Source organism: Carettochelys insculpta, chromosome 8, assembly GCF_033958435.1.
Source record: "Carettochelys insculpta isolate YL-2023 chromosome 8, ASM3395843v1, whole genome shotgun sequence".
Lineage (NCBI taxonomy): Eukaryota > Metazoa > Chordata > Testudines > Carettochelyidae > Carettochelys > Carettochelys insculpta.
In genome coordinates, this window is record NC_134144.1 from 35,851,062 (window position 1) to 35,878,509 (window position 27,448).

General features: G+C 41.5%; 2 protein-coding genes across 8 annotated transcripts in view; one reads left to right on the forward strand and one right to left on the reverse strand.

The window, feature by feature from the left end:
• HAT1 (histone acetyltransferase 1) overlaps window positions 1–12,527 on the reverse strand; it is a 50,469-nt gene extending 37,942 nt beyond the window's left edge. Inside the window, exons 1-2 of one of the 4 annotated variants that reach the window (XM_075000665.1) lie at window positions 12,350–12,527; window positions 5,233–5,304 (exon numbers count right to left, since the gene is read on the reverse strand). In XM_075000665.1, coding sequence (XP_074856766.1) covers window positions 5,233–5,304; window positions 12,350–12,356 — 79 coding nt within the window. In that variant the 5' untranslated portion in view covers window positions 12,357–12,527. Of the gene's footprint in view, window positions 1–5,232; window positions 5,305–11,531; window positions 11,841–11,882; window positions 11,904–11,959; window positions 12,102–12,349 lie in introns of those variants that run through there. The other 3 variants (XM_075000668.1, XM_075000667.1, XM_075000666.1) reach the window with 3 other exon arrangements.
• Window positions 12,528–19,605: 7,078 nt separating this feature from the next.
• SLC25A12 (solute carrier family 25 member 12) overlaps window positions 19,606–27,448 on the forward strand; it is a 75,467-nt gene continuing 67,624 nt past the window's right edge. Inside the window, exons 1-3 of one of the 4 annotated variants that reach the window (XM_075001977.1) lie at window positions 19,848–19,865; window positions 20,439–20,489; window positions 20,646–20,699. In XM_075001977.1, coding sequence (XP_074858078.1) covers window positions 19,863–19,865; window positions 20,439–20,489; window positions 20,646–20,699 — 108 coding nt within the window. In that variant the 5' untranslated portion in view covers window positions 19,848–19,862. Of the gene's footprint in view, window positions 19,671–19,718; window positions 19,866–20,438; window positions 20,490–20,643; window positions 20,700–27,448 lie in introns of those variants that run through there. The other 3 variants (XM_075001978.1, XM_075001979.1, XM_075001980.1) reach the window with 3 other exon arrangements.

A 27,448-nucleotide genomic window follows, 5' to 3' on the forward strand; every position in this document is an offset into this window, starting at 1 on the left:
GAAGCACAGCTAGCAAACCTGTACCTATGCAAAGCCCTATAGCTATACCCCCACCCCGCAACCCACTTCCAGCATGCAGAATAAATACTCACCCAAACTTCTTGCTCCAGAGGGCTTGGGGGACAGCACAGGGGCCCGCTGTGGAGGGGACCGGTTCCAGGTCTATAGTGAAGAGCTCTGAGCTGTCTGGAACAACTTCCTCTGTTCCCTGCTTGTTGCTCCTTTTGTCCTCTCCATTGCCCTCTTCCTCCGGGCCAAGCTGCTCCTCCGGGCTCACCACAAACTTCATGCCAGGGCCTCTACAAGTGTTGTAATTGAGTCTGGGCTCCATGGTGGGGTCGCTCCTCATAAGCATGTGGAACTGATGATGATAGCAGCAGGTCCATGGAGCCGCCCCTGACTGTTGGTTGGCTTCTCAGACTTTTTGATAGGTCTGACGGAGTTCTTTAACCTTCACCCAGCACTGCATAGGGTCCCATGAATAACTTTGGGCAGCCATCTCGTGTGCTATCTGTTCATAGATGGCTGCATTTCTCTTGGCCACCCAAAGTCTCTTCGCCACCGACTGGTCTCCCCAAATGGCAATGAGATCCAATATCTTCGGGGGTGGGGAGAGAATGGTGTCCAACCCGGGGCTCTCGTGAGCCTTAAGAAGTGCTAGTCAGATCAGTACCCTGAGTGCTCATGACTGCAGTACAGGACTACCGATAATTGCTACTGATGTGGTGCATCACTATGGGCAAAGGGATTTTTTCATAATGGACATCCTTTTTATTTGCAGGGCTGGGCTGGGCTGCTAAAGTCCAGTTCAATTTTCATTCAAATTCAGATTCAACCCAAACTTTGCGGGCTTACTTTGACCTTCTTCCTGCACACCTGACACAAGTGCACAATGAAGCAACCATACTTGGAGGGTCACCCATAGCTTTGGGGATACACACAGGACCCTTCTGGGGAAGCTAACAAATTCAAATTAAGGACATGGTGCTTCCACACTAGCCTTGATTTGAGATTTTAAATTCAAAATATAAGCTATATCGATATTCGGTAATCGGCATTATGGCTCAATAAATTATGTCAAACAATATTACGTGCGAAGACAGTCACATTTTAATATTGAGCTAAAGTCCTGAAATTCGAATGTATGTCGTAGTGTAGACGCAGCCACAGATATGTGGACAGAGTCAGCAATGGAGTTTGTTGCCAAGATCGGTTCCTGGATTCGTGTTTTGGTGGTATTGTGTGTGGCCGTTGATAAGTATTTGCTTCCGGTTGGGGGTGCTGTCTATAGGCGAGGACTGGCCTGTCCCCCAAGGCCCGTGAGACTGAGGGATCGTTTTCCAGGATAGATTGTAGCTTGTCAGTGAGGCAGCGGAGGGTTCTAATGGGGGGGCAAAAGAGGGAGGGAGGGCGGCTCTAGGTGATAACTAGTGGTGTTTTATTTTCCTTGTTGGGCTTGTTCTGCGATAGATGACTTTGGTGTATTTGTCTGGCTCTGCCAACCTGCTTCTTCATTTCCACAGGTAGTATTTCAGTTTTTAAGAATCCTCGATAAAGATCCTGTAGGTGTTTGTCTCCAAGGGATAAGGGGCACCTAATTTCCAACACCTCAAAAACAGTTCTTTTAAGAGGTTTAGAAGGCATGCTGAATAAATTTCTAGAGCACAAAAATTATCAAGGCTCCTCCAGTTAAGATACAGTGCAACAGAACAACATTTATTAAGTGAAACATTCTGTGAATTGCCAGGTCTTGCTAACTTAGTGTAATCTTTGAGAGTAAGCAGAATCCCAAAGCTTCCTTTAAAAAAAATAATCCTAGTCCCTTCCCCTGCAGAAATAGACCATCAGATGTAATTTGACTTCAGGGACATCCAGAAGAGGTGGGAAAAAAAATTACAGTCAAGCTTCACTAGTACACTAGACTAAGGAGACCATCTCAGATATGGGAAATGTTAAGGTGGATTCCCCATGCCCCCCCCCAACAGTAAGTGTTCCTTCCCAGTCATATCCCACTACTTTACCACTCCCCTTTTTAGACATCTGACAGTATCTTACATAAAACCTGCAACAGGGCATACTGTGAAAAGCCAGCAATTACAGAAATCATTGTTTACATCCAGTATGTTAAAATAGGTACCTGTACAGTAAATCATCATAAAGACATAGCTGATGGGAAAAAATAATTTCTCACCACTTATCCAGTTTAGCATTCATGTGACTTCCATGGATGTTTTTATCCTTCATTTCAGAAAACTCTACAAGTATCTACTACACCCACATTAAAAAAAACACATCAGTTAAATGACGTTTTCTAAAGGTATAAAATGTGTAGTGGTCAACATATGCATTACAGTGGCATTTGCCTACACCCTTAATTAAGGAGAGGCAGTTGAAAACACTAACCTGTATATTTGACTACTTGTATTATAAAGAATGCACAGGTATAGTGTTTACACATGTACACAAGGTTGCAAAATTAAGCTTGCTTTTGGAAATGAGGAGTTTCTAGATTCAGATGGTAAAGAGAAGGTGGTCCTTTCACCCACAATAGCAAAATTATGTACAGGGACAGAAAGGCAACCATTGCTAGCCTCAGACAACTGATACACAGAACTCATGTCAGGCAAGCTTATGCAGCATTTTAATAAGACAAAGCACTTTTGAAAAAGAGCATGGAATAAATGAGGATCCATACAGGATGACGTACTCATTACTTGCATGTGTAGGAAAAACAAATTCCACTTGCAAGGAGGGTGAAGCCACAAAGAAATGCAAGGAATAAAGCGGTTCATCCTGAGAACCCTCTTTAGTGTCAAATTGCAAGAGAGGAATCAAACAGAAAAGGAATGTTAGAATACGGAGATATTAATTTTAAGGGGACTCCATTTGAAATTTAATATTAATGTAATAGTAATTTCATTAATAGCTAAAACTCATAAATCCCCATTATTTCTATCCCTTTCTTTTTGAAAATGCAAGTGGAAAGGACAAATTCTGCTTTAGAGCACCAAAGTGAAAATGAAATCCCTGTAAAACATGGCATTTTCAAGACAGCATATGTAAATATGGAGGGGAGGGATAGCTCAGTGGTTTGATCATTGGCCTGCTAAACCCAGGGTCATAAGCTCAATCCTTGAGGAGACCATTTGTGTGTTTGGGGCAAACAGAATTTATTTGAAAAAAAAAATTCTGTCAGGGATGGTGCTTGGTCCCGCCAAGAGGACAGGGGACTGGACTCAATGACCTCCTGAGGTCCCTATGAGATGTGTATCTCCATATATTTAAGGAAAACAGTGTTATAAATCTGATATTTAAGGCTTTAAACTATTTCAGTTAGGATGAAATTGACTTACAAGCTTTTAAATTTAGTTTATATTAATTCAAAAGTATAGAATAAGTCATCTTATTCCATATTCATCTTCCCCAAAAAAGAATGACTTAGTCTATAATTTTTCTACCATAGAACAAACACTCTTCCTTTCCTAGTATCATGGAACATTACACATGTTCTTGTTCCTCAGGGCAGTAATTTCCTACCCTAAAAGTAAACTCTAGCTTGGTACTAGCTCTCTTTCAGTATTCTAAAGATTGATGCTATTCCTCTACCAAACCTAGGTCGTCCCTTAGGGCCTTTGAGCTTTGCAATCTGTGACACCACAGAGCAACAATCAATGCTAGGTGGAAAAATATGAAGTTACAAAGATATGGTTTATTGTTCTATCGCTAAATTTTTACTGACATTGATAGACTTGCTTAAATTAAAGTATGCTGCAGCCACATCCATCACAGTTCTGAGTTCTGTTTAGTATTTAGATGTTTTTATGTTATGTAAATTCACTATGGTGCCCCACAACTCAGACATCCAGAACCGCAGATCTTTTCACTGATTTCCTCCCCATCAAATGTTCTCGTTAAAAGCTCATACTGAAACCAGAAAAATCAGTCTCTAATTTTCACCATTACTAGAGTATTTTCTTTCAGATTACCACTAGGATTACTAAATAGCAAGAATACAAGATTCCTTTTCTCAACAGAGTAATTTAAAGAATGCATAACTGAATACTAGATACTGTGAAACTGAAAAGATAGTCAGTTGAGTAATATAATTTTTCACTAAATCCATTATGAGGTCAAAGTTACTCTCAAGAGTTCTGAATACCATATTACAAAAAGACATGAAAGGAAAGGAAGAAGCAGACCAACGATTCTCAAACTGAGGGCTGGGACCCCAAAGTGGGTGCAATGAAGTTTAATGGAGTTGTGAATGCTGACTAAGGGTACATCTACGCCACTGGGAAGATCAACCCTGCTGTAGTCAATCTTCCGGACTTTGATTTGGTGCACCCAGCGAGGAAGTGCTATTTCGAATTTACAGAGCATCCCCATCAATCACAGTTCTCCTGACCACCATTAAGAGTAAGCGAAATCTACAAGGCTGAAGCAGAAGTAGCAGGGCTTAGGTTGCAACCTTTTGGGGCTTCAGTATGCTCAGGCTTCAATCTGCAATCCTGAGGTCACGTAGTAATTTTTGTTGTCAGAGGAGAGAAGGGGGGACGTCACAGTGCCATGAAGTTTGAAAACTTCTGAACTAAAAGAAAAGAACTGCTTACCTCTCCTTACCTCCCCCAGGTATTGGCATATACTCAATGACACGTAAAAGTAAGGGACTGAGCAATTGCAGCAGGCCGCTAACTTTAATACCGTACTGACTAGGTTACTGAAGGGCTGAAACCAACTTAAGGGTCATTTTAACACACATTATGGGGATTCGCTTTATTCATATGAGCATTCTAATGGCCGTTTCTGTCATACTTGATTTCTCCAGAGCCCAGGGAACTAGACACAGTCAAATTACTCTAATATTTACACTTCATATTGTGCGTCTACACGTGGAACTAACTTCAAACATAGGTGCTACTTTGAAGTAGCCAGCAGAGGGTCTACATGCATTTTCCCTTACTTCGAAGTTAACTTTCAAGTACAGAGCCCAACTTCAAAGTCCCTACTCCATTCTCGGGAATGAAGCAGTGCTCTACTTTGAAGTTTAACTTTCAAGTAGGGTGTGTGTAGATGCTCAACTCTGAAGTTGTTTTTGTAGTGTACACACAGTCATAGTGTATGGTGAACAGAAGTGCACATTTAGTAAACAAACTTTAAATATCAAACAATAATTCTAAAATGCTTGGTAACATACTGCTATATCAAATGTTAAAGACTTGAAAACAAAATTACCTAATTTCAGTTGAATTGCTTCATTTGTATTACATTTGTACTCAGCCAACTTCTTCTCCATAGCACTGAGCCCTGGGAAAAATTTTATGTAAATCATTACTTAATTTCCATAATCCAAGGGAACATGTTTAAAACAATCAGGTTCTAAATATAATAGATATACAAATGAAAGTGTCTCATCTTTAAAGATGTGGGTCCCCGTTTTTAAATCAGGCCCCTTTAAAAAAGTTAATACGTAAATCTACAATAAAGTGTAATTATACAGAGTTTTTTCTGAGCATCAGAGGGTCAAGAACTTTTTCAGAGAGTACATATTTCATATTACATTCCATATTTTCAGAATAGTTTTGTACAATTAAAAATATAGTACTGGACTCTTAGTAATGCAAACAAGTGATCTAAAATAGTCCCATTCTTTTTATTGTTTAAAAAAGAACCTGACATTTTGTTAAAAAAAAATCTCAGTAGAAAAATTTGTATTTTAAAATTTAGTCAGTATTTAATCAGCAGAGGTTTACAGAGCTTGGAGCAGTGATGTTACAAATAGAAATATTGTAAAAATTCTCCGAACAAGAGTTGCATCAGTGGATGACAAAAACTGTGACACTTCTCATTAAACAGAAGCTATTAGCAGTGATGCATTATTTTTGTTTATTTTTTTTTTTTTTTTATTTAAAAGTTGAACTGACAAGAAAGAAAAAAATATTTAGTAGCACTCAGCAGCTCCAACAAGGATTGGCACTTGACTGTGGCCGGTGCAGAATAAGTACTTATGAAGACGTGGTCCCTGCTTCTTCAGGCTGTATGAGAAAGTACTGGGGGTTTTTTCTGCTTATTTTTTGCTTTAGGAATTCATGTCCAGTCTGCATTATTTTCCCAAGAAAATTAACTTAAGTACCAAAAATGTTAAAACTTAAGCAACAAAGTGGAGAGATTTTTAATCATATTGTTTAAAGATATCTGTTGTATTGCGAGCATCTTTTAAAACTTAACTGCCTCATAAACCTATGGAGGAAAAATGCTTGTTAAATATTCAGACAAGGTTGGTTTATATTTTCCTTTAATGAAAATACATGTTTTGTACCTAGAGAGACCTACATTCTTACAACAGTTTTTGGAAACATTCAGTTTTCAGTTTACTTCCACTTGTGTTAATTAAGACTGGTTTAAGCTTAAAATTTAGGTTGATATAGCTAAGTCACTTAAGAGGTGAAAATCCACACTCCTAAGCAGGGGAGCTACACTGACATACACCTTGCCAGTATTCACTGAAAAAATGTGACTATTGGGCAAATTGTACTTTAAAGCTGTATAGTCTCCTTTCTTTAGGTAAGCACAAAAGTATTGTGCAGAAAATAGCTAGACTCGCCATTTTTAGGTACTCTTCTGTAGTAAAAGTGGTTTAAAAATGCTAATTTTTACCAGCTGTATATGCTTATTTAAATACACACAATCATCCATCAAGAAATATCAGACATGGTTTTGTGACATGATGTTGAACCAATATTTCCAACAGGTTCTTTTGTATTTTTCTCAAGTTTCTATTTCAGACTGGATTTGATTCATTTTATGAAACAGGAGCAGGATAACAGTGAAGAATACTGAAGCGTTGACATGGATCTTATTTTATATACATAGATCAGGAACTGCAAAAGACAAAATCTTCACAATTTAGCTAGTAATCAACAATTATTTGAAACAAGACCAAAATGTGAAATGCTTGTACCCTGGGGAGAGAGAGCTATGCCACTAAGGGGACTTCTCATGGACTATTGATTACACCAAAGACTCAATAGTCACAGAGAGGTAGCTGTGTTACCCAGTACCTTCAAATAACAAAAAAGCAGTCATGTGGCACTTTAAAGACTAACAAAACAATTTCTTAGGTGATGAGCTTCCGTGCGGCAGACCCATTTCTTCAGATCTGGACCAAAGACTTACAATGTTTTAGCACCTGGGCTTTAGTACACTAGAAAACAGTTACACAAAGCTATGCCTATACTAGAAACATCTGTCAACAGAAGTTACTGTTGGAAGAGATGTTCCGATCAAACTTCTGTCAACAGATCACGCCTACACATGAAAAGGGATAGATCTTTCCATCTGCTCTGTCAACAAAAGCCCTTCCCCGAGCGTCTACATACATTTTTTGTAGAACGTTTCTATTGACACCACATTGTGTGTGTAAATGCTCCATGAGTTTTGTAGACAAAACAAACCCGTTTTATCTACAAAACTCTATAGTGTAGACCTAAAGAGATTGGGAGTAGGGTGGGTAACCAGCTGAACATAAGCTCTCAGTACAACGTTGTGACCAGAAGGGCTAATGTGATCATTTGATAATAAACAAGGGAATCTTGAGTAGGAGAGAGAGGTTATATGACCTCTGTATTTGGCACTGGTGCGACCACCGCTGGAATACTGCGAACCATTCTGGTGTCCGTAAGTTAACAACATTGATAAATTGGAGAGGGTTCAGAAAAGAGCCACACAAATGATGATAGGATGAGGAAGCATGCTTTATAATAAGACTCAAGGAATTCACTCTATTTAGTGAAACACAGAGAAAACTGAGGGGTGACCTGACTGCAATCTGAATTTACTTGTTGAACATCTTTATTCTGGTACCCTTGGGACCTCACCTGTGCCAAACCAGAAAATTTGCTGAACCACAGGAAGTCAATATTGTCAAGCAACATTAACAGTATTTCCATTGCTTACTGGACTCTTAGGCTACGTCTACACGTGAAGCCAACATCGAAATAGCTTATTTCGATGTAGCAACATCGAAATAGGCTATTTCGATGAATAACGTCTACACGTCCTCCAGGGCTGGCAACGTCGACGTTCAACTTCGACGTTGCGCGGCACCACATCGAAATAGGCGCTGTGAGGGTACGTCTACACGCCAAAGTAGCACACATCGAAATAAGGGTGCCAGGCACAGCTGCAGACAGGGTCACAGGACGGACTCAACAGCAAGCCGCTCCCTTAAAGGGCCCCTCCCAGACACACTTGCACTAAACAACACAAGATCCACAGAGCCGACAACTGGTTGCAGACCCTGTGCCTGCAGCATGGATCCCCAGCTGCCGCAGCAGCAGTCAGAAGCCCTGGGCTAAGGGCTGCTGCCCACGGTGACCATAGAGCCCCGCAGGGGCTGGAGAGAGAGCATCTCTCAACCCCCCAGCTGATGGCCGCCATGGAGGACCCGGCAATTTTGATGTTGCGGGACACAGATCGTCTACACAGTCCCTACTTCGACATTCAACGTCGAAGTAGGGCGCTATTCCGATCCCCTCATGAGGTTAGCGACTTCGACGTCTCGCCGCCTAACGTCGAAGTTAACTTCGAAATAGCGCCCGACGCGTGTTGCCACGACGGGCGCTATTTCGAAGTTAGTGCCGCTACTTCGAAGTAGCGTGCACGTGTAGACACAGCTTTAGACATTTAGGGGTAAATCAGAACAACAGCACAAAACACTGAGATCCAGGACAGGCGGCTGTAAACAAACTTTATGGGACCATGGGAAATTTAGCCACTCCCATGAAGAGAGGACATCCAGGCTAACTAAAATCATACCAGACCATGGATGTTTCTGGACGAGTGAGGGCTGGATTAGAGAGGTTCAGCCTTTACCTACAGGATCAAATATTAGATGATAGGCTGTTCAATTTCACAGAAAAGAGTACAACATGGTCTGACAGGTGGAAGCTGAAGACACGTAAATTCAGACTGGCAATAGGTAGGGTTTTTGTTTTTTTAAGCCACTGAGCGTAATTAATCAGAACAATTTACCAAAGGTCATGGTGGATTTTCACCGGCAATTTTAAAATCAAGACAGGATGTTTTTCCTAAAACTCACCCTTCAGAAGTTATTTCAGGATGTACTATGAGCTGTATTACACAGGAGATCAGACTGCATAATCACAGTGGCCCCTTCTGGCCTTTGAATCTATGTCTTCAGTAACTCAGCCAGATGTTATGGATCTACTACAAGAATATGTGGGTGAGGTGATCTGTCCTGCAGCGTGTAGAAGAGCAAACTCTTATTGGTTCTCAGCATGAAACCCATGGGTCAGCAGCAGCCCAATCAGCACACAGCTGGGGCCCATGAGACATCCTCAGGGCCATACAGGTATGTATATTGGGTTATCTGAGAACAGGTTGAGAACCACTGTGATATTTATGACGGTCTCTTCTGGCCATGAAGGTTATGAGTCTATAAATTTCAAAACATAATGCCACTATTAGGCAACAGTGCATGACTTTTTGCTCTCCCAGTTTTTAAGTCTATGAATCACATTGCACTAGTATTAATAAAATTACCCAAATATAATAGAGAGAGGGGCTAGAAACCTCCTCAGAACACACTAATTTAAATCAATTTTAAACATTATTTAACCTTTTTCTGCATTTGTGCAATTTAAAAAAAATAAAGAGGTTGAATCTTACTTGTTGATCACCATTAAAACATATATTTGCAAATAATTATAGCTTCTGCACTGAGCCTGGTCCCAAGTTTTACAGGCCAGGAGGATACACTATTACAAATTTATTTACATACATTTATTCAGAGCCTTATTTTTTTTTACATTTTAATTTGTGACAAAATGATGTGTTTATTATATTGTTAGTTTTTTCCACTTGTGGCTTGTGCCAATCTAGATTTAGATGGAAAGATATATTGAATTAAAATGCACAGAAATATTTTTTTTTATTAATTAAATAAAAATACCTTCGGTGTGCTGAACACAAGAAACAAAATTTTTCAAGATGAGCAGCATCAGCATGGAAGCATGTCTTCTGGAATAGTGGCCACCAACTAATAAAGTGCCATATGAATGCTTGTTTTCACTTTCAGATAACATTGTAAGTAAGAAGTTGGAAGCATTATCCTACACAAATGTAAACAAACTTGTTTGACTTAGGCAAGTGGCTGATCAAGAAATAGGACTGAATGGACTTGTAGGCTTTAAAGTTTTGAATTGTTTTGTTTTTAAGCGCAGTTATGAAACAATGCCCGTTATGTAACAATGATTTGTACACAGTTAAATAGTAACAGAGAGGGAGCCGTGCTAGTCCATATACTATCAAAACAAAAAAGCAGTCAAGTAGCACTTTAAAGACTAACAAAATAATTTATTAGGTGAGCTTTTGTGGGACAAACCCACTTCTTCAGACCATAGCCATACCATACTCAGTATTTGAGTCTGTTCTGGTATGGCTATGGTCTGAAGAAGTGGGTTTGTCCCACAAAAGCTCACCTAATAAATTATTTTGTTAGTCTTTAAAGTGCTACTTGACTGCTTTTTTTTTTGATTGTACACAGTTATGTAACAATGAATTTGTATACTGAACTTTCATTATAAAAGTTACAGTATACATGCATGCATTACAGTACTTGTATGAGGTGAGCTGAAAAATACTGTTCTTATTTTTATATTTTATAACAAATATTTGCACTGTGGAGTGAACAGGATACTTTGTGTTGCAACTGAAATCAATATATTTGAAGGTGTAGAAAACATCCAAAAATATTTAATACATTTCAACTGCTAGTCCATTGTTTAACAGCGTGATTAAAACTGTGAGTAATCATGATTAATTCTGAGTAAACATGTGATTAATAAATAGGCCTGCAAATAAAGAAATCAAATAAAAAAGATATGAACTGATTTAAGTCACCATTTTCCTTCATCTTGCCTAACAAGGGGCAAATCTACACACAATAATCCCTGTCATTAGGGCATGGACAAAGATGCCTACTCCCACTAAAGTGTATTGCATAAAAGTGCAAGACACTAACATGCAGGAGAGCATCTCTTGGATGAGAGGAGAGAGCTGGTGGTAAGTTAAACAATTAACAAAAACAATTACACTTGTGATAGCTTAGCTATATTAGTTTTCTGATTGTTCAAAAAGACCTGAGACAGACAGACTTACCCTTAATATCTAACGTAAAGCACAAGCAGACACATTTGGAAAAAAGTGTCATGCCTCCATGAAAGGTCACGAAGTAAAAAAGGCACGAGTGCAATTGTTTTTCCTTTGGCAAGTCACCACTAATTCTGAACCAAGCAAGTTGACAGAGAGAACATTGAGGAATTCTGCCTAAATCACTAAATAAAGCAAAACAAATAACTCCCAAACTTAAGTTAATTTCTGATACCTAGGTTATTTTAATCTCTCTCTCACATCTGTGGTATCCATCATTGCATCTAGTCACATACACTTGACCTTATTTAGGGCAACAGATGAAAACTAAGTTTCTAAACCCTATTATTTTTCACCCATACCTTTACAAAGTTTAAGAAACAGATTTTCCAAGGTCCATGTTATAAATCAGCTCAAAATTTGCACAAAACATTTTCTTCTGATTTTAGGCCATCCATTCCAAGTTTCAAATGACAACTTTTTCCTACATAAGTTAATCAGAGAGGGGAAAAAAGCATTTTCCAACAGGATATCAGGGCTGAAGTTGAATCAGTTTCTGGAGATCCATAATGGTAGCATGTCCGAGCATCAAAGGCGACTTGGTACAGAAAGAAAAATGTTCTATTACTTTATCTAGATCACTTTAAAGTTTCTTTTTATTGACTAAGCAGACTACTGGATCTGGACGGAAGTGACAGCCATTGAAAACGTACCCTTGGCCAGGGCCTATCATGCACAGTCCCTTGCTCTTCCCCAGAGACCAGGTGCAGCCTTCTATGAAGAGTCTCACCGTCTCGTGAGTCTTTTGGGCTCCGCTTCTCACTGAGCGCGTCCCATCCCCGCCTCTTTCCCACGCTGCGGCCGGAAACCTCGGAGCTGTCCGGCCAGGCCGCGTCGCAGCAAGCGGAAGAGATACGAGCAACAAGACTCAGGGGCTGTTTTCCGGCGGGGCGGGGAAGGGGACGTGAGGGGAACCAGGCACCCCACCCCAGACACTAGAAAACAAGTCGCCGGCGGGGCCGCGTCAGCTTGCTCTAAACAGCGCGGCGAGGGCGGAGCTGCCGGTCCCCTCATCCCCGCGGGAAGCGACACCCGGCGGGCCCCTGGGCGGCAGCACAGGCCTCAGGGGGAACCGAGGCCGCCCGGCGCACCACAGCTCCTTCCCGCCGTCACAACTTACCCGCCATTTGGCAGCAGCGGCACCAGCCAAGTCACCCGGACGCAAAGCGAATCAACCCGCGCGCCCACACACCGGACGTGAGAACATAGCCACGCGCTTCCGCTCGCAGCCAGGCTAGGCTAGGCTAGGCCGGGCCGGGCCGGGCCGGGTCGGGTCAGGCCACCTATTGGAGACCGGGGAGCGAACGGGCAAAAGAACGGGGCTATGCATTGTGCGCATGCTCGGCTGACTCCCCAGGCACAGTATCGGACTCTCGGTATTGTTGGGGCCGCTCTGGTTGTACGGAGTCAGCGGCTCATTTGCATATCCCCGCCCCTCTCTAGGCTCTACCTAACACCGCGGATTGAGTCTTCCAGCTGCCTACCCGCCCGGGGCTTGCTCTCAGCCTCTGTAGCTTCAGCGGCCTGTACAGTGCGTACCCGGGCCGGTACGGCCCTGCCCCGGTTTTGGCAGGAGATGCTGTGCCACAAATATGATATCCAGCTGGTTCTGCCCGTTTGCGCCTGTCACTCCCTCAGGATGTCTCTAGAGACTTACACCAACATGCTTGTGAGTTTTCTCCCTCTCTGCTTGGCCTTCTCCAAACATGGCTTTCTCTGTTCCTGCTCTCTGATTTGGAAACTCTTTTTGATGCTCTTTGTTTTTGTCCCTCTTTTTTGTTGTGGACACCAGACTACCCTCCCAGGACCTTCTTTTTCTGACATTTTCACACCCCTCCACTGACACTTCTTTTCTAGGCTGCCAGTCATTACCTTCTGTTGCTGTTCTGCCACTGCTGAGATAGTCAAGAATGACACTACCTATGTTCAATGAAACAACTTTTCAAAACATTATGGCACATATTTTCTATTATTTAATAATTCCATATTCAAAACCATGTATATTCAGGTGAAAAAAATATTACTTAACATATATGTCATGGTCACAAGGTTACCTACACCTCTGCCCCTTCCTTGTCATTGAATTGACCCTCTCAGGTGTTGTTAGGCCTTGTACCTTACCTATCCTGGGGCAGAATTGCATAGTTTTCCTAGACTGGATCTTGGCCTGCATGGTATCCTGTGCATCAGCTTTTCTGACCCTGAGGTCTGAGTTTAGGCACTTGCAGTCTTAATTTCAGGAGTGCATATTGATCAGTGAAGCCATCCTAAAATCAAAAGATTGTTTATTGAAGCATAGGAATAAAACATTTAGGGGGAAGAAAAAAGGACTTTAAAATAAAATCATACAAAGCATCCATTCTTTCCTAAAATCTTATAATCCCCTCTGGTAACCTAGTCCAGCCTAACTTCTTCAAACATCTGCAGTTCATCTCAGTAAGGGTCCTCTGAACAACGTCCCCTCCCTTCAGAGACAGTCCTGTCTCATAGTCCCAGAGTTCTCCTGTATTCATGAACCGTCTTGGCCAAAACCAGTTTAATGGGTTGGCTGAAAAGGAGGCAAAACCCAAGCTAACAGTTCAAGTAGTGATTCTAAAGATGCTCCACTCTGAGGCTGTTTCTACACAGGCCACTTCCTTTGGAAGTGGCATGCTAATACATGGAGCATAAGATGCTAGTGACTAGCAGATGCAAATTCCCCGTGCCTCATTAGCATAACATCATGTGATTTGGAGTCACGAAGACCATTCTTCCAGACCCCCAAACGCCGTGTAGAAGCGCAGCTCCCGGGGGAGCTTCCGGAAGCAAGTCCGTTTTCTGGAGGCCCCTTCGAAGGGGCCTCCGGAAGAAGGACTTCCTTCCGGAAGCTCCCCTTGGGGGCCAAGCTTCTTCACGGAGTTTTGGAGTCTGGAAAAACGGTCTTCCAGACTCCAAATCACGTGATGTTATGCTAATGAGGTGCGGGGAATTTGCATCCACGCTTCATTAGCATCTTACGTTCCATGTATTAGCATAGAAACGGCCTGAGTGTCTTCATGTTCCTATGCCTCACAATGGAAAATTCCTGTATCAATATTTGTTTGGCCCTCACATCAACTCTCACCATTTTTGCTCTGTCACCAAATAGCACTATGTGGGCAAACCATCTTCAGTTCCTTGTCAAAAATAATGAGAAGTCCCGTGGCAGCTTGTAGACTAACATATTTTGGAGCATAAGCTTTCATGGGCAAAGACCTGCTTCATCACATACAATGTAGTGGAGGGTCCAGAAGTCTAATTATGCAGGCTCATGGAAAGGAGAGAGTTGATGAGGTCAATTCAGTCACAGAGTATGTGGCCCACTTCCAGCAGCTAATGTGGAGGTGTGAACACCAAGAGAGGAGAAACTGCTTTTGTAGTTGTCTAGCCACTCCCAGTCTCTGATCAATCCTTTACTGATGGTATCAAATTTGCAAATGAATTGTCGCTCTGCAGTTTCTCTTTCGAGTCTGTTTTTGAAGATTTTTTGTTGCAGGAGGGCTACTCTTAAATGTGTTACTGAGGCTATGTCTACACTAGCACCCCCCTTTTAAAGGGGATGCTAATGAGACTCTTTGGGATATGCTAATGAGGCACTACAATGAATATGCAGTGCCTCATTAGCATAACAGCAGCCATGCCACTTGGAAAGTGCTGCTTTCAATCGTGTGTGGCTTGTCTACACAGGGTCCTTTTCGAAAGGACCCCGCATATTTCGAAATCGCCTTATTCCTATAACCAAACAGGGGCACTATTCAAAGAAGAAGAAAAGTTTACTCACTTTGTGCAATAACTGAGGTTCTTCAGAATGTGTGTCCTTAGGGTGCTCCACTACATGCATTCCTCCCAACACCTTTGGAGTTCTTATATGAGCTTTGCAGTAGTTGTATGGTTATTGTATGGCATCCCTAGAAGGTGTAATTTAAGATTTTTGGATGCCATACCTGGGCGTTTGGATTTATTTTCAATTTTTCAATTATCTATTTCCAATTAGATGGATTAGACATGAGCCATCAGATATTCATGGAGCCTTGCAACTCTGGAGTCCTTGCCCAGGCTTTCAGTATCTTGAAATATGTCTTGCCTATAAACTAAAGATATAAGGCCTGATTCTCCTCTCCTACTGGTTTTACACGAACGACACTCCACTGACCTCTGTAGAGCTACTCTTTATTTAAAGTGGTGTGAGAGAAGAATCAGGCTCACAAAATCATACTGTCACAAGCTTCTGTATGCCTTATGTAGACCAGGGATTGAAACCGCAGTGCTTGATCCACTGGCCATACATTTATTGGGTCTGCTTAGATGTGATAAATTGATCTCCAAGTAAGCTTCCGTCAATGCCAGTACTTCAACATGCCAGTACTTTCCCAAAATGAGAAGAGTAGCCAGTGTCAAGGGGATAACAGCCTCCACTGATCTTACCACATGCAAGACACCACAATGAGTAATCGAACAAGCATTTTTCCTTCACAAAACATTTTTTTTAGTTTGTAAGGAAAATCAATTTGAAGATATGAACAACAACAAAAAGTTATGAAAATGTTTATAAAAGGAAGAATCAAGACTTTTTTTTAAACAGCTTACCTTTCAGAATTTTGCCCAGAGCGTTTTTATGCTTCCCAGAAAAGCTCTGTGCTGCAATGACATAATGGCTGTGTCTACACTAAAAAATAACTTAAAAGTTGCTTAGTTCAAAGTACAACTTTAATGTAGCAGAATTCAAAGCTGAGTGTCTACACCCACCCTACTTCAAAGTAAAACTTTGAAGTAGGTCACTACTGCATTCCTGGGAATGGAGTAAGGGCTTTGAAATTGGGCTCCCTTACTTCCAAGTTAACTTCAAAGTAAGGAAAAATGTGTGTAGACTCTCTGCAGACTACTTTGAAGTTAACTTCGAAGTTGGTTCCTAGTGTAGTTGTACCCAATGTATGTTACATTTCAGAGGGATTATTAATTTCTCTGGGTTTACCATAGGCTACATATTAGATAGAGGCTACATAACTCCATAATATTGTACATCCCAAATCCATATAAATTGCCCTTTTCCCTTTGTTAATAGTAAATAGAGAGATTGATAAAAGAGATATTGTGTGATCTGTGTGCTAATGAACAAATGCTTGAGAAGTCCTATTGGATTTCAAATGCTTTGTACCCAGCTACACCGGTAGAACATTTGGCACCATGTTTGTGCAATTGATTGGGTAAAGAAGCATATAGGTTCTGGAATGAGGGGTATTGTGACTGACATCCTGTGGTTGCTATAGTGTGGTCCCAAGTCCACACAAGGAGGTGAATGTAGCAACTTCAAGTGGAACGGTGGATATCAGACAACACTGTTTGTGGAGTGGTTATCATAAGTGGGACTGATATACCTCTCAAATGAATCCTTTGTGAAAGTGAATCCTCTGTAAAAGTAAAAATATAACACTTTCCAGCCTCAACTCTGGACTTAATAGACCAGCCTAAAAATACCTCAGTTTTCTACTTGCAGTTTAGTGTGTGTACAGAAAAGAACTGGATGACCTATTTGTAGCTGCTGATCCATACTAGATAAATCATACAGAACTGTTCAGCTCCTCTGCTATTGCTGAAATGGGAGCCCTAGTGTGGGCAAGCCACATGCTGAAGTGACTGTGTTAAGAACTATGGCAGTTAGACATACTCTGATTAAAAAACAAACAAACAAAAAAGCAATCCTGTAGCATCTTAAAGACTAATTAAATGACTTATTAGGCAACGAGCTTTCGTGGGACAGACCCACTTCCTCAGATCTGGAAATTCTGATAAAAGTAAACTGGCACAACGAGAATTCAATAGAAAGATAGAAAAAAAAGTGAAATGAAAACTCATGAATCAGCTACATAGGACAGAAGGGGGCTCTAAGGGGACGGGAAGAGAGGGAAGAAAATTACTTACTGCAAGCGTCTGTTAAGTGAGTTGCCTGAGGACACTATGAATATCAAAGATGGAAAAATGGCCCTTGTAATGCGTAAGGTAATTGCTGTCTTTATTCAGACCAAGGTGTATAGTGTTGAATTTGAGAATAAACTCCAATTCAGATGTCCCCTTTTGTAACCTGATGTTACAGTCTCTTTGTTGTGAAAATACTCTGATTAAGATTACCAGACACCTCGTGGCCCATCCATTGAGGTCCCACCACTGCTAACATTGTGTGAGGAATTTTAAAAAATGTCTCTAGAGTAGACTGGGCTTTAGGCTCGTTCTGTAGACATAGAATTACAGTAGTCCCTCGAGTTACGCAGGGTTGCGTTCCCAGGGCTTGACACAAACAGGTGTAATTATATTGGACTTCAGTGGAGTTGATGGATCTGGTTATGTCAGTGATGAATTTGCACAGCATATTAGAGCTATGAAGTACTACCAAATATAAGTACTAATTTTTATTGCTGGAACCATATATGCAAAATAATAACAATAATTAGAGCTAGCAAAAATATTTTTGTGTAGATGGAGGCAGTTTTTATCAAAAATTCAATTTCTGATAACTAGGTCTACTACTGTGATCCATATAGTGCCTTTAATAAGGATATCCAAGCCCCTTACAAGCAATTTTTATAATTCACACGATGTCCCTGTGAGATGAGCAATGTTATATACATTTTACAACAAAATATGTAAGCATTAGGACTTGCTAAGTTACTGGCAAAGCCAAACACATGGCTCCCAATCAGTCTTTTCTCTGTAATATGACTTGCCTACATTGGGATTTTTTTTTCCCAAAAGAACCCCAAAGCGTTCACACAGGCAAGCAGGATAATTTGAGATGAGGGCTTTTCTCTCGAAATAATTACACCAACTCTTCAAACAACTTTTGCCAACATTCCCACCATTTCAACTGTGTGAATGTGATTTTCCAACATGGTTATTTTGACATTAGAATGTCAAAATAAGTAACATAGAAAAATACCTGCAGAGTAGATATAGCCTAGTAGAGCTTGCTGCCTCTGCACTGCATCTTGCTTAGGTGTAAATGACTGAATAAGGTGTAAGGCAATATAGTCAGACACCTACAGCAGCTTTCAATCTGGGGATCACAAAAAGATGTCAGGAAGTCAAGAAAGATTACATTAGTCTTACTACATGGGTAGAAACAGAAGAGCATCCTGTGGTGGTTGCTTTACAGAAAAGAAGGCTGTGAATGTACAGAATGAGAATCAGTGACCTAGAGCTCTGGTCAGTGAGTCACTAGGCCCATTGATAGAAGGAGGGCAAAGGGGCCAATTGCATACGGGCCTGGTGGACTTAAAAGGGGCCTGGAGCTGCCACTAACATAGCTGTATCCACACACCGGTGCCAGGCCCTTTGGTATAGCGTTGATGTAGGACTGGGGATTCCCAGAACTTGACCCTGCAGAGCTGCAGGTGGGGAGAGGGGGGGCTTAGAGTTAGTAAACGAGAGTGATCAGGGAGAGGAGAGCCTGGTGGGGAAAAGGAGGAGGGAGCTGAGCTGTGGGGAGCAAGGGAGGAGAGCAGAGGAACCAGGCTGGGAAGGGAAACGAGTGAAAGGGTGGGGGCAGACGTAGGTAGGAAAAGCTGGGACAAAAGAGCTGAGAGTGGGAGGCACAGGACTGCTGCGGGGGCAGAGCGGGGAAGGAGCTGAGCTGGAGACGGGACCACTAGCGTGGGTAGTGTCAGGCATGGGGGAGAGCAGAAAGGAGGGGACAGAGAGGAGCTGCGCAGAGCTGGACGCAGAAAAGCTGAGGGTCAGAGTGGGAAGGAGAAGAGCTTGGCACAGGACCATGGGGGTGGGGGGCAGAGAGAGAAGGGGGCCAAACTGGGCACAGGAGCACCGGGGCAGGGCAGAGCAGGACGCAGCGGAGCTGGGCACAGGACCGTGGGCGGAGGCAGAAAGGGGAAGGAGCCGAGCTGCGCTGCGGTGCGCAGCGTTGGATGGACACCTCCGGGCAGCTGGGGGATGGAGATGCGACCCAGCCGGGGGAAGCTCTGATTGAGGGATGGCGCTCGGCGTTTCCCTGCGCGGGGAGGCTCGTAGCTCTGCCCAAGGAAGGGCGCCAAGGGCCCCTTAACTGTGCCGCCCTGAGGACCAGTCAGCAGGTCGGGGAGTGGGGCACAGAGAGCGGGGAAGGTCCCCAGCAAAGGCCGGCCCGGCTGCGGTGGGGTCCCAGACAGCCACAGCCCCTGCCACGCCGAGCTGAGCGCTCCAGCCGCCTCGCTCGAGACCAGCGGCCTCCTCTCCCGACCGGACCGGACCGGACCGGAGAACAGTCGCGTCCGGTCGGTCTGGGTTAGCCCCCTCCCGCCTCGCTGTCTCTGACCGCGCCCCCCTTCGGCCCGGCGAGGGGGCTCATTAGCATAGGGCTGGGCTGCGGCGGCGCGACGGGCGGGCGCGTCTGGCGGGCAGCTCCTCTTGCCCCTCCCGCGCTCAGCATGGCGGTCAAGGTGACTCTGCGCCTCCGTCGCTTGTTGCAAAAGGAGCCGGGCGTTGCGGGAGGCCCCTCCGCCTCCAGTTCGGGACCAGGCGGGCGGCGGGCCTGGGCGGCGGCGGCGCTTCCCCCTCTGCCGGCCTAGGGCCGGGCGGCGACGGCCCTGCGAGAGCGAGGGCTCGGGGGAGCAGCCCTGGGGCAGGGGGCGATGGTGTGTGAGGGAGGTGGGGAAGAGAGCGCCCCCGCGGGCAGGGCGTGTGGTGGGGCGGAAGGGAGCAGTGGGGGGCGAACGGCTTTTGGGGGGAAGGAAGAGGCCTACGGTGGGGGAGGGGTGTCAGCTCTGGGGGGCGCTTACAGAGCAGCTGTCAGGTGGGGGGAGCCTGCAGGACAGCGCATCTCACTGGGAAACGTAGGGGTGGCTCTTGTGCCTGGGTCTGACTCAGTTGCACATAGTCAGCCTCAAGGGGTTGCGTGTGGGTGCCTAGTGAGATTTGAGCCTACAGGTGTAGCCTGGGCGTTGGTGCATATCCTACAGGTTTTCAGTGTCCCTGAGCCTCTTGCTTTTTTGTGTAGAGTGTGGTTGTGCTTTAACTAAGGTTAACTAACATAATTATAAATGCAAGGGGAGATCTTTCACAAGCATTGACAATTTACTACAGCTCCTTCTGCAGCTAAGGGCAGTTTCTGCCATTGGGGGCACTGGGGATACTGTTGCTTCAAACCTTTGGGTTTGTACAGTTCCTTCTGATATTTGGGTTTATTGCACTGTCTCCTTTCTTCTCAGACAACAATTTCTGCGTTTGACAGCTATCCCTGGTCCCGCGATTGTTTTAAAGTTAAGCAATAAAAACTTAAATTTTAATGTTTGTGATTCTATTTATCAGTTAGATAAGAGAACTGACATTTATTACCCTTATCAGCATAGATTGCATGAGGATTTCCTACAGGACAACAGCTAGTAAAACATTAACTTTCTTTCTTGGCTTTACAGGTGCAAACAACCAAAAGAGCAGATCCTAATGAGCTGCGGAACATATTTTTGCGGGTAAATGGATTTATTTAATTGATAGTTATTTCTCTGACTCTTGACACACCATCCTTTTGGTGTGTCAAAGTATGGGATGAACATTTTATGTCAAATTTGCTAAGACTTTTAAAGTTCATGTTATTTATGTTGCATATCTAAAGACCCTTTTGGGTTTAAGTGGCCTTAAGTTAAACTAATTCTTAAACAAATTACGGCTTAATACTTCTTTCCTTAAAATATTTTTGAAATAGTTACATTTCCTCAGTAGCACTGAAAAATGCAGTTTAGGATTTGGGCTTTTTTTTTTCTTTTTAAGTTATGCTTCTAAAGATTATAAAAAGCTTCACTTCAAAAGTGATTTTAAACTATTAAATATTACCTTAGGGATTTTCTTAATTATCTTAAAAAATAAATTGGGACTATAGTTAAGAGTTTAAAAAAATCTGTACCTCTTCATCTTGTTTGTGTGTGTATACACTAGTCTGTTTATATCTTGTCATTCTCCTAGTGTAGGGGGTCCAAATTGGTATGCTTATATTGACTTACAAGAATCTTTTCTTCCTGGATCTCTGGTTTCACTAAATCCATCATAATGATAATTCTAAAAGAAAAACACAAAATCATAAAAGTAAGTCTTTGTAACAAGTCTGATGATGTAATCAAATGTGGGGCAGTTTGTCATTCTGTGTCCCTCAATATTTCAAATATATTTTTGTGTATAGAAGATATTTCCTTTACATTTAATAATTCTCTAGTAAAACACTTTAGCCTGAACACAGGCAGTGAAAGTGTTTTAACTTAATGTTTTCCACTGGAAATAATACAACAGTAACACACATGATTTTTATGTTACCTCTGACATATGACCTTTGTCCATGTATTATTAAATTCCCGGATGGGATAAGCAGCCAAGAAACCCTTTTGGCTGAGAGAACTAATTATATCCAGCCATCACACTTTCTCATAGGCAGTTAATTTCAATACACTAGTGGGAGCTGAGAATTGGAATGTTATATTCAAAGGATTATCTAATTTTTTAACATCTGATTTACCATGTAAAGATATTTTTCCTTCATAAAAATGTAAGGTGGCACTATGGTATTTAAATAGGGTTACCATATTTGAATTTTCAAAAAAGAGGATACCTTCGAGAGAGAGTGTATCTATATCAGTATCTACCAGCTCACATCGTATTAATTCACTATATATGCACTATAACACATTAATGCAATGTGAGTTGGTAGATACTGGTACAGATACACTCCTTTTCAGGATTGTCCTTTTTTGAAAATTCAAATATGGTAACCATAATTTTAGACTTAAAGAATTAAGTAACTAAGTTTTAATGTATTGAACTGCAAATTAGTACCCCATTTGTAAAAGCTGTCTTAATGGCTTGTGGATGTCTGTTAGCTAAAAAGACCATCAAACAAACATTTTGCAAGTTGTGCACAAGTCTTGAGACATGATTGGGTTGTTTTCTGACATTTGATGTGTTTTACTTTTTGCATAACCTTATTCTGTTCAACTGGAATGCATCACATAATGCAGTGTATATATAATTCTTGACTTCAGTTGCTACTTTTGAAGTAGCAGTTTTTGTTGCTAAAATAAAATAAGTTATTTGATTTCCTTAATTTAAGTCATGTAGGTAGTACAGTAAACCCTCGATTTAACGGACTAATGGGGCAAAGGAGTGTCTGTTAATGTCGAAAGTCCACCGTATCCGAATGGTTATACTGTGTGATGATGCACTGACCTTCCCAACCCATTGTTCACTCCTGTCCTCTGCCCCACTCTTCCCCTCACACCTCCATCTCCTTCTCCCAGTTACCATGAGAGGAGTTGAATGCTGACCTGGCTCCTTCCATCTCCTGCAGCTCTCATCGCTGCACTTCCTCTAGCCCTGGCTCCAAACTGCCTGTGCGAAGGTAGGGTTTGGCCACCCTCAGCCTGCCAACGGGTAGCAGCCTCTGACACTCATGGCTGCTACTCAGTGCCAGTGCACATAGCAGCAGCCGGGAGCTGACATGCTCCACGCACATGGAGCTGCGAAGGACAGCTCCTGTGCCCTGCCAAAGGCCTGGCCCTGGTGGCCCCAGCTGCTCCGGCAGCTCCTCCAGCTCTGGTGGGAGCTCTGGCGAGTCTCTGACATTATTTGCAGAGAGGCAGGGGGCTGGCAGATAGCGTCTGTTATATCAGGGTCCATTAAATTGAGATTTTACTGTATTTTTGTCCTTACCATAATGCTAAATCTGTAAATTCTCCATATGAAGTTAAGTATTTTCTTGGGACATGGGCAGTTTATTATTTTTAAAAATGTCTTAATTCAACGAGTTTTACAACAGATATGCAAAAGGTATGCTAACTTAAACATTTTAATTTGTGTTACTAGTTAGATGCTGTGATACATCAAATTAAGAAAAAGTTATGGGCCTAGGAAAGAGATCTTTTGTTTCTTTCTGATAATTTGGCAACTTACTCAAGTTTGAAATCTTAGTGCAATGTTGGAAGGTTATAAAGATGCTTATTTGTAATTTTTTTGTCACAACAGAAACTTCCCAGACAAAAATAAATAGAACATTGTTGGGAAATACGGTTAGTTTTACAACAAATGGCATGGGTCAGATATGTTGTTCTCTTTGCTGAGGGTGCAAGTCTATCCCATATTCAGCTAAAGGGCATGCATTCCTGCCTAAATTTGGCTTCCCTTGAAAATAGACACAAGTAAGGATGAGGATCACGAAGTGAAACAGAGTTCATGAGTTCACCTTGCACTGTAGTATAGGGTGTCCTTATCCTTCCTCCTGTTCACGTGATGCATGCTACTAAATGTTGTCCAGTTCACATAAATATATTGGTGTGTATGCTCTGCATATATCAGAATAGTCTGAAGCTTGATATAAATTATTTAAGTGTTAGCAGAATCTTTTTAGCCTGTAAAAGCATAAAGGAGCAAAACAAGGAGAAGTTGAAATGGAGAGCAGGAGGGACATGTATCTCTTTAGGATAGTATCCATCTAACTTCCTGGTGAACCTCAATTTTTTTCTCCTAGAGGAGATGCAGTTGAATATGAGAAGTATCCAGTCAAATGACTCCCTGTCTGTTGAACCCAAAATAGAGTTGACAGCAAGGAGGCTAAAGGAACACACTAACATTTTCCATTTGTTTTTAAATGGAGTATTATTTTTCCCCATATCTGTTGCACCTGATTTAATTAGAATTCACCAGCATCTCCTTGATTTTTGTTTCTTCTGTCAGAGATAAAGTTTGGAGGGCAAGAGGAAATATTAGGTTAGGCTGAAAACCTTTGTGATGACATTCAGCTGGATTGTTTTTCCTCTCCATTTTCATCTGAGGAGTAGGCTTTGCCCAAGAAAGCTCATGATCTAATAAATTTGTTAGTCTCTAAAGTGCCACAGGGCTGCTTATTTGTATGTTAAAAAGGCAGACTATACTTAGCTTAGTTATGTTATGCTGTGGAAGAAAAGAAGATGTGCAAATTAATCCCATGCAGCACATAAAAAGGATAATTCAAAACTGAGTAAGAATTCTCTTTTGCAAGGAAATAATATGGAACTGAAGAATCCATTTTTAATTGTAGTATAAAGTTTAATGTGTAATAAAGTACATTTATTTTTGCTTTGGGATAAATTAAATAACTTCTTTACAAAGTATAAAAATATATAAAATCAGAGTTTAGTCAAACACTTTGTTTCATGCAAAGAGATACTTGCCTTATATGTTACATCACAGAAAAATCACTTGAGGCCAGGTACTATGAATTTGTAAATACATGCCAAGAGTGAAAGGCTTACATACTGTATCACTGCTTATTATGTTGGCTTTTGGCCAGCACCTTTTCTAAATATCACGATCTTGTGTTATTGGCCCTAGAATAATCCCTTAGATAATAGTTTGTTCATTTGTATAAAAAAATAAATTCCAATTGATTGATTGTTTGTTTTTAAAATAATTTGCAAATTTAATAAAGGTACTATTTGATTAGCTTGTTTCTAAAGAAATAAGAACGTTATGTTTACAGTACAGGTTGAACCTTTCTCCTCCAGCACACTCTGATCTGGCATGATTTTAGTTAGCTGGAGGTCCACTTGTTATGGGTGTGGCCAAGTTTCCTGTGATCCCATAAAGATTGTTTTCAGCTGCCAATCCAGCTGTCAGTTTTCTGTGCTGTTATTTAGTTCTAATTTACTCCTAAATGTTTTCTAAGAGCCCAGTAAGCCGTGGAAATGTTGGTAATGCTGCTAGACATATTGACTTCCCATGGTTTGGCAAATTCTCTAGTTTAGCACTGGTCAGGTCCAGAGGCTGCCAGACTAGAGAGGTTCAACCTGAAGTCTGTGCTTCAATGTTTACATTTTTTTATAACTGAATTCTGGTGCTGTTGTTTGTTTTTCAGTACCATATATATTGTATTGTCTTTCATATGCAGAATTTACTGTGGAATGCACTCCCTACAGCAGAATCATGCTCCATGTTCTGTTTATTATTTTAAAAACTTTGTTTCTAGTACGTATGATTGGAAGAGGAACTTTAAGAAGGTGTTGAAATGACATTTGCATGAGTTTGCAAACTTAATGGAAATATTGGATACAAAACACTGATCTGGAATTTGGGCAGGTTCTTAGGCATTTACTCTTTTAGAAAGAAACACTCATTGAGTAAATTTTTACATTAGCATTACCTATAGTGGAGCATTCAGCTCTGATTTGTGTGCACTGGAAAACTGTTCTAGAGAAGCTTGTGATTTCCTTGGGGCTTTTGAAAAATAGTTTTTATTCTGTGTTTAAATGTGTTTACTCAAGAACCATTTTGTATAATAAGTAGTGGTAACAGGAAAGAGAATCAGTCATCAAATTCAACTGGCTTGTAGAGCCGGTGGGGACACCAGATATAAACTTGAACTATTCTGAAATTAAATACTTAGTCTTCAAATTCTGAACAAGTGCAAGGATTTTTTTCTATGTCTGAACACAGCCTGAAATAGAGATCAAAGCCACGAACTGCCCCAACTCACGTCAGTAGATGTTAACTCTGGAGCATAATGATAATTTGAATATAAATTCTGTTACTGTTCATTGATGTGAATATGCAGCACCTGACAATTATTCCTACATACCAAAAATAGAGGGATGATCATATGAATACTTGCATAACTTACTGAAAACAGCAACTTGTTTTGGAATCTCAAACGTAGGATTGCTTTGTAATGGGATCTTAGGGACGTAACAATACTTTTTTTCCTGTTTATTAGAAACCCTAAAATGAATTCAACCTAACATGGGAATCCAACTAAAATGGCAAAATTGGTAATTAGAGATTACTAAGTGTTGGATATATGGACTTTTAAATACTACAATGATTTGTGTTTTGGGAATGCTGAAATATTATAGTGCTACAGTAAGAGTAAAAGTGACGTGAAATTCAGGTTTTGAAACACCAAAGCTATGTCTATACTACAAAAATAACTTCGAAGTTGCTTGCTTTGAAGTACAACTTTGAAGCAAGCAACTTCGAAGTAGAGCATCTATACACACCCTACTTCGAAGTTTTAACTTCAAAGTAGGGCACTACTTCATTCCCAGGAATGGAATAAGGACTTCGAAATTGGGCTCCCTACTTGGAAGTTAATGTCAAAGTGGGGGGGTGGGGGGGGAAGGGAATGCGTGTAGACTCTCTGCTGACTACTTTGATGTAGTGCTTAGCTTTGGAGTTAACTTGGACGTTAGTTCCTCGTGTAGACACCCCCCAAGAGAATTTATACAGCACATTGGACTAATATATTAAAACCAAAAAGTGAGACTAATTTGTATGTATGCATTTCAAGATAGGAAGAAAGGGTGAAATACAAAACTTATATTTTTTTTTCCAGTTTCAATTGCAGTATTTTTTTAAAACTAAGTTTTTAGTATGTGTGTCTATAGACTATAGTTAAAATTGATCTAAACCATGAACAGTTATCTCCAGACACAGGACCCTTCACACTATTCATGGATACGGATTATATAAAGGCTTACGTGAAAGTCCTCTTACTCTGAATGTGCCTCATTAAAAAAAAAAAATTCAGCCTTTTATTTTGATTACATGAATCATACTAATATGCAGGAAAATATGACCATTTGAACCTGTGAAAGATAATGGTGAATTCATGTGTGCATGGCAGGTGTTTTGGAGGTGAGGCTAAAACATAAGGGCTACGTCTACACTATCCAAAAACTTCGAAATGGCCATGCAAGTGGCCATTTTGAAGTTCACTAATGAAGCACTGAAGTACATATTCAGTGCCTCATTAGCATGCAGGCAGCTGCGGCACTTCGAAATTGACGTGGCTCGCCCAGACGGGGCTCCTTTTCAAAAGGACCCTGGCTACTTCAAAGTCCCCTTATTCCCATCTGCTCATAGGAATAAGGGGACTTTGAAGTAGCCGGGGTCCTTTCGAAAAGGAGCCCCGTCTGGGCGAGCCACGTCAATTTCGAAGTGCCGTGGCCGCCTGCATGCTAATGAGGCACTGAATATGTACTTCAGTGCTTCATTAGTATATTTCAAAATGGCCATTTGCATGGCCATTTCGAAGTTTTTGGCTAGTGTAGACATGGCTAAGTTTATTTAATTTCAGTATTTGTGATTTACCATTTTTATTTTTACTGTGTTCATTGGAAGCTTGGATCAGAACTCCCTACAGAGCAATATATGAGGGTATAGCAGAATTTTATATAGTTTGGTTACAGTTCTTCAGGCATACATC